General features: G+C 36.7%; 1 protein-coding gene across 1 annotated transcript; it reads left to right on the top strand.

Annotated features, from left to right (window-relative positions):
* Positions 1-572: 572 nt before the first annotated feature.
* On the top strand, positions 573-5609 carry LOC121424866 (protein ADP-ribosylarginine hydrolase-like). The gene is made up of 3 exons (XM_041620704.1): positions 573-1377; positions 2492-2664; positions 3277-5609. Exons 1-3 carry the CDS (start codon positions 691-693, stop codon positions 3491-3493), a joined length of 1077 nt encoding a protein of 358 aa, XP_041476638.1. The 5' UTR covers positions 573-690; the 3' UTR covers positions 3494-5609.
* Positions 5610-12732: the final 7123 nt, after the last annotated feature.

The following is a 12732-nucleotide window of genomic DNA, read 5'->3' as shown; positions in this document are numbered from 1 at the left end:
ATCATCATCACCACCACCACCACCATCATCATCAACATCATCATCGTCGTCATCGTCATCCTCCTCCTCCTCATCATCATCCTCGTCATCATCATCACTTGCCGGTCTGACCCGAGAATGATATTATTTTTTTTTTTTTTTTTTGGGGGGGGGCGTTTATGTGACAGTGGGATGCTGTATGGTTTAATTGATGCTAATCAGAACACAGGGCCCATATGAAATAATGATACAAAAAATGAATGGAAAACGAATAAATGAAGACATGAATTAACTGATAAATAATGAATTGTTTAATTTTGTACAAAAATGGATGAACGGAAAAGCAAGTGAAAAAGACGCGAAATGCAGGTTTCACTATAAATGGGTATGCCACTAAATGCGTAAATAAAAAGGAATACATATAATTCATGAAAACTTTAAGAAAAATATATCTCGAGTAAGCCTAGAAAAAAAATCGGTTATCAGGAGGCCAAGGTGGTCTATCAAAATACCAATACTAGTAGATAACTCTCCTCAATTTGCCCCCCATAGCGGTTTCTTCGACAAGCAACTTTCAACAATTGTGTTAGCACCCCCTACGTTCGTCGATCTACAACTTGACGAGCGTTTCGTATCCACGGCTACCAAGATGACTTTTGCCCCGATTTTACGTGGAATATCCCTAAAATGATGAACTGAGGTGCTTTTAAAATGTCTCTCGAGAGTTTCCAGGCGTCTCTTGTCCTCGGGATAGCAGGTAATGCACTTGGTAGTAAAAACGAGAAATTGGGAACTGGCAAATCGAGCGATGAAAAGCAGAAAATCATCGCTGGGCTCGGGGGACTCCGGGCGATCACGGTGGCTCCTCCCGCCTGGCCCGTCCCGGAGGAAGGGGTGTTTGCGGTCTTTACAATCGAAGCATTAGCGACGGGGAAGACGGGCGATGAATTGGTACGCGATGTCGCTATGCGTTACGCGGATTGTATGGCTACTGATATGGCCAATAAACCAATAAGTACTTACCTTTTGAATAAAGTATCTCGTCTCCAACCAGGCGATATAGATTACGGCATATTTCAGGACTACGACGACCATGCAACTCACAGTTCGGCAGCCATTCGATGCTTCAGTGTGGGTCTTCGATTTCACAAAGCGAAACATGTTCGGGATCTCATCGCAGCTGCTGTGGACATCAGCCGAATACTCCACCACCATCCAGTAGCGTATATGGGAGGAGTGACGGCTGCGTTATTCACGTCCTATGCCATTCAGAAGAGAGAATTAAGAGAATGGGGCGCTGGTCTAATGGCGACTATTCCGATGGTCCTCGAGTATGTGGCGTCCAGTGGCAAAGTTGTCATGCAAAATGGATCCATCTATTCTATGTCAACGTATCAGGTAACCTTTGGTGGACTATAAAATACCCTCAAAATGTCTCTTTTTGCTTTTTCTTATGATGATACAAACTCTTTATCCATGATGTATTCTTAAAAAATATGTATTACATGCCCTCATGTAGAAAGAAGACATGATTTTTTATGGATAGATGTGATAAAACAGGCAATCCAAGTGAAATATATACTAAAGTAATGGGGAGAGTTGTTCACAAGTGACATCACACATCTTTGTCGCATTGCCAATTTGCTATCTCCATAGCATTAGTGATTGTATTTATTCAAATGCTCATAACTTTCTCATTATTTGTCTGATTTTTCTCAAACTTTCGTTGATCTGTTTCTTTTATTTTTCTGTTTTCACACAAGCTATCTTGTTCCAATGGTTTCATTCTCCTTTAAGTACATAAACATATGGCCATTGAGTCCCCTGTACAGATCGCGCTAGAACTTCGGTCTCTGTATTTGGTGAGTAAAGTCAACGGAGGTCAGCTGAACAACCAACAAAACAGAGACCGAAGCTTTTGGTCTAGTCATGCCATAGCCTTGTTCATTGACTGAGTGGCCATGCCCATGGTACTGTACAGTTGGGTCAGGATTTGTTGTTGATTTACTAGGCCACTATTGAAACTTAAATGGACTTTATTTTATTTACATAATAATGACTGTTACGTGTATCAGAAATCTTATAATCTGGAGAAATGAATTTCCGATGGTCCTCGAGTATGTGGCGTCCAGTGGCAATGTTGTCATCCAAAATGGATCCATCTATTCTGTAATTCCGCTTCAACTTGATATAAGAATGGAAATTTTAGTTTTGTCACTGAAAATGTGCACAGCTAAAATCTGAATTCCGTTTTGCAAAGGTGAATTCCATTAATTCTTACATGAAAAGTGTAAAAACCAAATGGAATTTCCATTTCATTTACTGTCCCTAACTCCCTACCCCCAAAAAGATCTGTTTTAAAAATTGAAGTTGTGCTTGTGTTCAGTTTATGACACTCAAGGCATGAAACTCAAGCTGACATTTAAAAAATTGTTTGTGTTTAACTTCTCTACATGTTATGTTTTCATCATTGCGTGACTAATTTTATTCTTTTACCCATTTTTGATTTCAGGTTTTTGAGGAAACATGGAAAGAGTATCTGAGGAGGAGAGATATTACTGACGGTGAGAGGAAACCAAAGTTTCCTAGGAAGTACGACATGAAGAAGAGGAATGAACTCTATCAGAGTCTTACTCTTCCTGATAAGGAGCTGGGCGCGACTGGACTGGATGCAACTCTTATAGCGTGAGTTTACGTTGGAATCAGATTGGTCAGGAATTCACACAGGAAATTTTGACATTTTTTTTGAGGGATTGGTTTGGCCCATCTGTCTTTCAAGCCAATAAGTTTTGAAATCTGTTTAACAATAATTTACTTTTTTTAAAATATATTTTACTCAAGATTACTGTAGTACATCTATTTCTGCTATTTCAGACAGTTTTACCAATTATGAAGGACAGAAATTCATACTTTGTCTACCAAAAAGAGAACATTAAGAATGGGAGGGACTAGGGAGAGAGAAAATATTCCTAATTCATGTTTTTGTCCAAGCCAGCCATGTTTTCTTAATCGATAATCAGAAATATATCAAAGGAAATTAAAGATGACAATCGATAAGTTTTGAACAACAAATAAAATGTTGTTAGCTTTGTATTTAGTTACTGGTAGATATGCTGGTCAGTGGATTCAAAGAAGTCAAAAACTCTTGAAACTATGTAAATCTATTTGAACTTTTAGAAATTTATAATACCTGTTTTACATATCGATATCTGATACTAAAATAAAAAAAAATGTTTCCACCTTGATATGTGTTTTGAGGGAATCTCATCTACTTGTTTATTTCCAATTTATTCTCAGTTATGATGCCTTGCTTTCATCGGGGAGCAGCTGGGAGGATCTTTGTAACAACTCAATGTTCCATGCAGGCCAGGGTAATGTGTCTGGCGCCCTCGCTGCTGGCTGGTGGGGCATTCAACATGGTTTCAGCTCTGTTCCGCTAGGCAACTACAACTCTGTGCACTTCAAGGATCGCTTGATGATTGCGGCTACTAAGATCTACGATCTCAGCTGGTAGTGGCGTATGCGGATGTTTCTTGGCCCCCTTTTCATAAAAATTGTACCAATGACCGTATTGACAGCTACTATTTAAAGCTTCTGATACCATGCATTCATGCTATTTGATTTGCCAAAATTGAAAGAGTCATTGAAGATGACTGTTTGAAAATCTTGGCAGGTTGGCTGTGCCTCCTTCTGGGCCAATGTAACCAAAAGCAGCACAGCGTGTGTTGTACTGTGCATGTGCTGTGCAACTGGCTGATGGGGGGTAGGGGCATAATGGCCGCACTCGACATACGATTCCCACCACAGAATTTTTTTTAACCTTATATTTTCTAGTCTTGCACAATTATTGAGGCCAAATTTGGGATGAAAACAGTTTTGAATTCATGAATATATTAGCTTATGAATGAGTGAAATAATGTTTCACCCCCACTCAGAATGAACAGAATAAAAATATACCCAGGACTATTAGGGTTAGTTACTAGTAATGCATTGTTAGTGTGTAATACTATTTGTCAGATTCAGTCTGAGATTTAAAAGGTGATGCATGATTTTAATGTCAGAAAAAGATGTAAAATATTCAACTTTTGCACTTCATATACCCATCTTTCATAAAATATTGCTACTGTACCTTTATAACGAAGGTCTGTAGTATGAAGAATATACAGGCAAAGGTTGCCTTTTATCACATCATTAGAGGCTTTGTACTGGTTGTCTAGCATACCACATGACTGAAATCTGCTGAAAAATTTGGGTTTTGGTCATTATACAGTATTTATTTCATGTTATTTATAGTATTCAGTTGTAAATATTCTTAAATATAAAGTACATGTAGATGAGCATTTAGCTTCGTGTAGGACGATTTGCACAACTCTTGACTTTAAAAAGCCTTTTTTTTCAGTCAACATACAATTACTTTATTTATTACAATTCATAGGGGTAGTGAACTGTGTTGTCTCTCATTGACTGTGCGTTATGAATGGCTAATCTTAAAATATACCCTTTCCCCTTGAGATAACTAGTAATAAAGAGGACAAATTAGCATATTTTAGTTGTGTAGGGGAACTAACATGCTTTGGAGAGGAAAGGTACCTGTAGACATTATTTTTTTACTTTAGAAAAGTACCGGTAATTATTGCAGTATGGTCTATATTGAGTAGTAAATTGGTGTGTGACATGTACCATTCAAGTTGGTTTATGTACTTCCAACCCTACACTGCCCATAATGTTGCATTATGGGTAATGAATCTGGCCAGATATGATTAACACTAGTTGTTGAGGACTTGAGGTTGGGCTATAAAGGCTGCCAGTTCGTTTCCCCTTTAAAGGGATGGTCCGGGATGAAAATATTTATAGTATCTATATAAATGGAGTAAAACTCACAGAGCAAAATGCAGAAAATTCATCAAAATCGGATAACAAATGACAAAGTTGTTGTATTGGACATCCCATTGTTCAGAGAGTACCTTACACTCTCTTGTGATTGTAAAGTAAAACAATCACACAAAAATTACCAATACAACCTACAATGTAGCTTTACATGTATCTACCATATATAGACAAGAGGTTAAAAACAGCATACTTTTAAGAGGTTTTTTCATGAATAGATAAAGGTTATATTGTATCTGATATTTACACTATACAGCATTTACATTTGAAATTAACGATAGATTTTATTTTGTCAGAGCACAAAGATTTATAAAGTCCAAGCACAAAAATTTAATAATAAAATTAGTTACTGGTTGTCTGTTTATGTTTAATAATTTTCTTGCGCTTACATTTCTATTAATCACGAGTAGAGAAATGGAATTTATCATTTTCTTTCATCAGATATGTGTCATTAGTCTTATAACTTGAAAACTTGGTACCTATTCATTGGTGATTATATTTGAATAATATGATGATTATATTTTACCAAAATGAAATCATTAAAGTAGAGAGAATGTAATTGTAATGTGTCATTGGATCTTAAAAAGATGAAAAATGTGCACCTATTTAACTGTAGTCTTTTTATATTTCAGCAATATTATGAATTATCTAATTACATATTATCCAAAGCAATCATTTATTCACTATCCAATACAGTATGTGTGTATGTTGTAGCAATAAATGCAATATAATGTCATATACTATTTCGTTTTCTTTCCCCTGGCTATTATTTTAGTCCAAGATGAAATTCAAAGACCTGTTGCATAAAATTCATAGTAATATTATATTACTGTGCCATCGCATAGTAATCTCCATGGTAACATTGCTCAACAGCTAAAATTGAGAATCCTGTGGAAGTTATACCTTGGATGGCAAAGTTGCAAGAATACATTTTGTGCTAGGGTGGTGTGTGTGTGTGATTGGGCTTTCTATGGGCTATATCAATCAGATATGATATGATTATTGATATAACTTACGAACAGCTTTATGAAACGGCCCCCGAGGGGCCGTTTCATAAAGCTGTTCGTAAGTTAAGAGTGACTTTAAGAACGACTGGTGATCCTTTGTTACACGCTAAACCATCGCCAATTCAATATCCCACTTACCACAAGAAGGGATCACCAGTCCTTCTTTAAGTCGCTCTTAACTTTCGAACAGCTTTATGAAACACCCACCTGGGAGAAACCTTTGATGCACCATCTGAAAGATGTGACCAGGGAGGACCCCCATCTTACAAAGTGTTACAATTGATCCAATCAATCGTAACTATGGAAATCCAGCGGTGTCAATTTTTTCTACAGGAAATTTGCAAAATGTCCTTTGTAAACAAAGGAAGAAAAACACACCAAATTGTCAAGAAATCAATGACTTTATGGATATACATTCATATCTAGAATTTTTTTGAACAAACATGCATTACATATGTTGACTTTGCTGGCTTTCCATAGTTGCAATTGATCGGATTAATCACAACTCTTTGTAAGATGGGCCCCAGGGATAAACGTAGAACCTCTGCAACAATTTGTAATTGGATTACACCACAATGCCCTGTTCATGTTTTGTTTCATCGTTATAGCTATTTACAAGTCTCATGCAACAGGGTGCCCGTCCTACAGATAAACCATAGTTGTGATTGATCTGATCAGCCTTCACTGCAAATCCATCCAAAATTTTTAAGGCAGGAAATATGCACCATGTGTATTTATAAACAAGGAGCATATTGAATTTTCAAGATAATGATGCATGCATGAAAGTACATCATCGTTGGAAACTACTTTAAGGCCACCACACACCCCACGATTAGTCTGCAATCCATCTTTGGAATAAAATGTAGTAAAATTTGATGCGAATATTGAGACATTGAACATATTACTGTTCAAAGTCCTAAATCACCGAACAAATTCTTTTGTAAAAAAATATGTGACTACGCTACAGCCCTTTCTAGAATAAAAGCGAATTTAACATCTAGTCGTAATGAAGTCATAGCGTACTAAATCGTTTCAAATCGTACCCACTTTGTACGATTGAAAACAACTTGGGCAACACTCTAAAATTGTTATTTCTTTACCACCATACAACCCTTGCAACCATTCAACATTTTTGTATTAGTATTTTTAGATTTAATTTTAACCTCAAATAAAATATCTTTTATTCACATTTTCAGAAAATCAGCAAAATGCGATTTGTTAAGAAATCGAATCGTAGACCAGTCGTAAGGTGTGCATCATTACGAAAATTTCCTGTTTGATTTCCCCATTTTTCGTTTGGAAAATCTCAAACAACATTTCTAACCCCAATAAACCCATCTTGGCCAGGTAATCCCCTTGTCTCAATTTCACCACCACGGGCCAGCCAAACGAGCGTTGAGCCAAGGACGAAATGATAAACAACAGCTGTGCTATTACGTAAGACTTGTCTGCCTGTAGAAGGATCTTCGGAATTAAATTATTGTATTCGATATTAATCACGTTTTCAAAGGCATATTACATTCAGACATCCAATACTAGTCCATTTTCAATTTCGAACGAAGAAAATCGACCTCGAAATAAGGAAAGTAAGCGAATAAAAAAGAAAGGAAGAAAAGTTTCTATCAACGCGTGTATATGGAACTCCATGCACTCACCAGAACTACACACATTGCAATCCATCGTGTGTGGCCCCCTGCTGTGACCGTTGATGCTGGGGTGTATTATCTTCGGACCGAGGTCAAGAAACAGGTGTTTCTATACTTAAATTTCATGCTTGAGGGCAATAGGGTTTGTAGAACTGGGAGAAGAGATTTGATGATAAGGGAAACTGGGGTATACTGCTCTTCAAAGCAAGATTTTCGTCATGTAACGCCTCTTAGACAGACGTACGCGTTTCAGATGTTGGATGGCTGGCATTCCATGGTTGTGGTTGATACGATCAATCACAACGATTTGAAAGACAGACCTGGGGACCGTTTCATGAATGTTGTCAGCGCAGAAAAGTTGTCTCTCCGACAGTTACCATAGTAACAATCAGAGACCGGTGTCTCTTAGTCGATCAAAACCAAGGATTTCACTGAAATAGTCAGCACGGACAATTTAGTCAGTGCTGACAACTTTCATGAAACACCCACCTGGTGACCCATTTCTCTGGTGCTCCGATTCTCAATAGCTTTGATAACCATCTGCTACACTTGAAATCTGGGGCCCAGTTTCATAAAGACTTGTTATAATAACAAATGTGCAATTTCTATAACAAATGTACTATCAGCCAATTGGATTAAAGAATTTCAGTAGCTTTTAACTGTTATTGTAAATTTGTCTTTATAACATGTTTTATGAAACGGAGCCCTGATCATTGCAGATTGAAATCCTGGTAAGAATATGAATGCAAATTGAAAAGGTATTAATTTTGAGATTTGCAGCACAAAGGGTCACAGGTCAGGCGTAAAATCATGTGTAACTTACGAGCAGCGTAATGAAAATGTTGCCAAGCAGGATTCCCGCTACAAGTGAAAAGGACTTTTACTATTAAAGGTAATATCTCTAGTGGCAATACAACCTGTACAATAAAAAAAAACAAGACTTGCAAGTATGAGAATGATAAATATTTATTTGAAAAAATTACAATCAAATTCACAGACTTTTGTTGCAGTAAGGTAATTTTTCATACAATCAAAGGAATGTTCAATAAGTACATGTTAAAATAAGTGTTAAGCTCAAACAAGTGATACATGCAATTAAAACAACGAAACGCCAGTGTTTCTTCTTTATTGGAAACTCTCTTCATGTTACATGCAAGTACGACGTAAGTACAAATGTGCATTAATGTCATTGCTTTATGTAGCAGAAATCATAAATGAATGTATGCCACTGAGATATATGGCTATCATCATCGTCATCATCATCATCATCTTCCTCCTCCTCCTCATCATCATCATCACCACCATCACCATCAGAACCACTGCACAAATCAGCATTTATTCTATTCCCTAACCGTTTCATCTTGACTGTATGCAGTGCTTATCACTTATATGCAAGAGTAGTTGATCATAAATTACGTACAATGTGCAGAATCCCATGATTGTAAAATCATGCAATGAGTTAACCCTGCTTTACCAACCATCTGGAATTCTTGATAACAGGACTGCCTAAGTGATAAGACCCTAATCTGGTTTCCATTCATTTATATTGCCCCATTGAAACATGATAATAAAGACTACTTTTCTTGTCTCCATTGGGTAATAATAATTACGATTTTAATAAAGCACTTAACACTTGCTTCATCTGGGGCCACAACACAAAGCTTAGCAATGATCGTAGAACCATTTTCTCCGATTGATTCCATTGACAACAATGTACAATCAATCATGAAAATCGAGCGTACGATCAATTGCTAACTATTGTGTTACGCTACCCAGAAGTCTCTAAGCGCTCCACAATAATGCAGTATGAGTACCCTTTAGCAGAGCAGCTGGTACACACGCTGCCTTTCAAGGAATAAATTCCTATCAGGTAACCATTCACCTCACCTGGGTTGAGTGCAGCATAATGTGGGTAAATTTCTTGCTGAAGGAAAACATGGATTTGAAACCATGTTCTTCAGATTGAAAAACACTCGACCATGATGCCTCCAGTATGGTAGTCTTAACATGTACATTCAATTGTCACTTCACATGCATCAGTTATCATTTTTTTGCCTATTCACATCATGTGTACAATTTCAGCCTAATACGTATTCATTCTTCAACCTCCATACTATTGCACAATCCTAATCTTCAGCATGGTCTGACAACTACATGCCCTTTTTCTTTCCCCAGTTTCTGTGGTCCATTTGGAACTATCCACATCCATTATTATCAACTTAAAGATAAATTCCAGTTTTGGTAACGATCTCAAAATGACTTTTCACAGAATCTAATATAGTGACCACCCAAGTGTCTGTTTGTATGAATAAAAAATATGTGCCAAAGGATTCTGGAAGAAATTGTGTAATTGCTGAGAAATAAGCAAAATAAGCGCGGATTCGGTCACTTCCGTCGGGTCTTTATTCCAGCAATATCAATACACTGTCCCACGTGTGCCTATCTGTGTTGGTGATCTTCAGTGTGAACATTTTTCAGCGTAGATTTCAAGATTTCACAAAGTCCAGTTTATGTAACTGTACCAGATCTAGATCCTCGATGATATTCTGACAATTAAGCCTGGTTTTACAGACTTTCTCATAAAATCAGTCTTTACTGCATCTACTGGCATTTCTCTTTAAAATGACTTCAATCGGCTTTGGTATCATAAACATAATTATATCATATTGGATGCCTTACGCGAATGGGAAACTAGTTTATATTCCACGAGTTAGGGACAAAATTGCAATAATTAAACATGAGTGCAAAAATATTGCCCTTTTTTAACAGGTGGAATTTTTCTGGTATCAAATGAAGAAAAGCCATACAATATCATCATTACTGTTAATTAATCATTATTCCTTTGACCATGCAATACTGTGCATGCATTTATTATGCTAAACTAGAATACTTATGCATCGCTCAAACATCCGTATGATCAAGCTACTGCAGGTGGTTATGGCCTGTGGCTACTATTAATCAGTTCCAGAAATATGCAACTTATGCTTGCAAATGTACGGATTAAACCACTTTATGATGCTCTAATAAAAGATTGTGTCATTTTAAGAACAGTGTTAAATGCTAGGTTTGGTGCTGAGGTCCAACATACACCAGCCAGAACATCAAACTTGAAGCAAGAATGGTGTATAAAGGACAATGCCCTTAGGCGTTGAGCTCGGAATTAAGCAAAAAAAAGTCATCACTTTCAAAATAGAGGGGACACACTTGGGGTAAAAACAGTATATTTACATTACAAATATCAATATGGTTCTCAAGGGGGGGGGGGGGGGTGGGGGCACAGGCCGGCTGTGTTTCCCCACCCCACCCAGGATCCGCCAGTGCAGAGTCTGTATCAGTGCCTAGTTCTGTAGACTGAGAGAATGCTCTCAACACCAACACCAGTGTCATACAGTGCAGTTGTCCCATTGCATATATCCAGGTATGGATAATATTTTGAGAGAACACATCCAAATTAATTTAGCCAGAAATGATGCCCAGTAATAGGGTTAAAAAAATAACTAGGCCATTATCATACTTGACAAAAGATACTAGAAAAGCTTTTAAAAATGGCCCCAAACTGTCTTCCACGGCAGGTGTGCTCATATCTTGAATAACTGAAAAATTGAAATATCAATCATCAAGTTATAAAATCATCTCTAATTAGCAAAGACTATATTTTCAAGAAGAATTTTAGAAATAAATATTTGTACTGCATCAACTGATCACCTTCATGTATAATATACACTTACACCAAAGACGTACATGTACATGTAATTACTGTATGTAGTAAAATTCATCTCCTATCTACTTGTACATTTCATGCAAGCATTAGATCTTTGATCTTTCACTTACTACATAATTCTATCTAGTAAAGACCTTTTTCACCTCTCTCAACAATTTAGCACAAAAATCTCTCACACAAAATACATGTAGTAAAGAGTAACTCACACTTGATTAATTAAAATAGGTTTCCTCTATTAACATCCTACCTCCGAATGTATAAAATGCTGGAAGACCGTTTTATATTTGATAATTAGACACCATGGAATGAAGTGAAACAAAGAAACATTACAAGTGCAAAAAGAAAAAAAGATAAATACTTCATGTCTAATTGAAATGAATTACTATACTATATTGTACATGATTAAAGCTTGAAAAGCAAAAATATATGCCACATCATGGAAGTATACAAATAATGCACTCTTGCGATGTGTCGGGATGCGTTTTCACATGGACATGTACATGTATATTGGGGATGCAATGCACTTCAAAGGGTGTAATGTTTCAAATACCAAAGATGCCTGCATCACGACTGACATCATGCATCTATGTCTGTGCATCATTTGTTTTATGGAACGGTTCAGTACATATTTTTTAGGAAGTGGAAAATTTGCTAAAACCACTCCAATTCCAAAATATCTTGTAGAAAGGTCCATAACAAGCATAGCCAGTATGATGCATGCTTGAGTATGACAATCCTTAACCCTAAAAAGATGGGGGGGGGGCTGATTCAGCCCCCCTCAACATTTTTCGCGATAAATCTGCCGCTTGAAATTTTTTGACCGCGTCGCTCGCTGACTTTTTACTTTCAAGTCTCGTGCAACATTTGAGACCAAAATTGTGACCCCCGGGTATGCGGTTCCGAAATTACGCAACATTTCTTAAGTGCATGCAGACCCAAAATTACTCAAAAACGTGACTTTGTGTACAAATCCAAAGCAAATAGTGTTTTTAGCCAAACTTCATAAATGTATCATTATTTTTCTTTTTACTGCTTAAAATCAATTAATTTTATCTTTTTAATGGTCAAAATAAAATTCCAGACAATTTCCATTGAAAAAACAATAAAAAACAAAAAGTAAAAAAACACAGAAATACATAAGAAATTTAGAAAACAATAGAATACACAAGACAATAAATGTGATGTTGAAATTATTTAAAATAAATTTGATCAGGTGCCTATCTAGAGTATGTGAAACAAAAATTAGCATTTTAGGGGCATTATTTTATTAATAAGAGCAAACTTATGATTTATGCATAAATTAGCATAATTAATGAGCAATAAGATTTTTTGCAGAATTTGATATTATAGTTTTGTAGATAATGCCATGGGTAACGCGCGCGCCAATTTTCGTCGCGATCGCGTGGTCGACGGCCCACATCATAAGGGGGGGAGGGCTGAATCAGCCCCCCCAGTCTTCTTAGGCATCGAAAAAGCCCAGTCTATTTAGGGT

This window comes from Lytechinus variegatus, chromosome 12, assembly GCF_018143015.1.
Source record: "Lytechinus variegatus isolate NC3 chromosome 12, Lvar_3.0, whole genome shotgun sequence".
In the NCBI taxonomy this organism is placed as follows: domain Eukaryota; kingdom Metazoa; phylum Echinodermata; class Echinoidea; order Temnopleuroida; family Toxopneustidae; genus Lytechinus; species Lytechinus variegatus.
This window is presented reverse-complemented; position numbering and strand designations above follow the sequence as displayed.

Excerpts from the sequence above, each read along its gene's own strand:
- LOC121424866 (XM_041620704.1), top strand. The coding sequence starts at position 691 with ATGTCTCTCGAGAGTTTCCAGGCGTCTCTTGTCCTCGGGATAGCAGGT. Across the intron at positions 1,378-2,491 it reads ATTCTATGTCAACGTATCAG|GTTTTTGAGGAAACATGGAA; the intron begins GTAACCTTTGGT and ends TTTTGATTTCAG. Across the intron at positions 2,665-3,276 it reads CTGGATGCAACTCTTATAGC|TTATGATGCCTTGCTTTCAT; the intron begins GTGAGTTTACGT and ends ATTTATTCTCAG.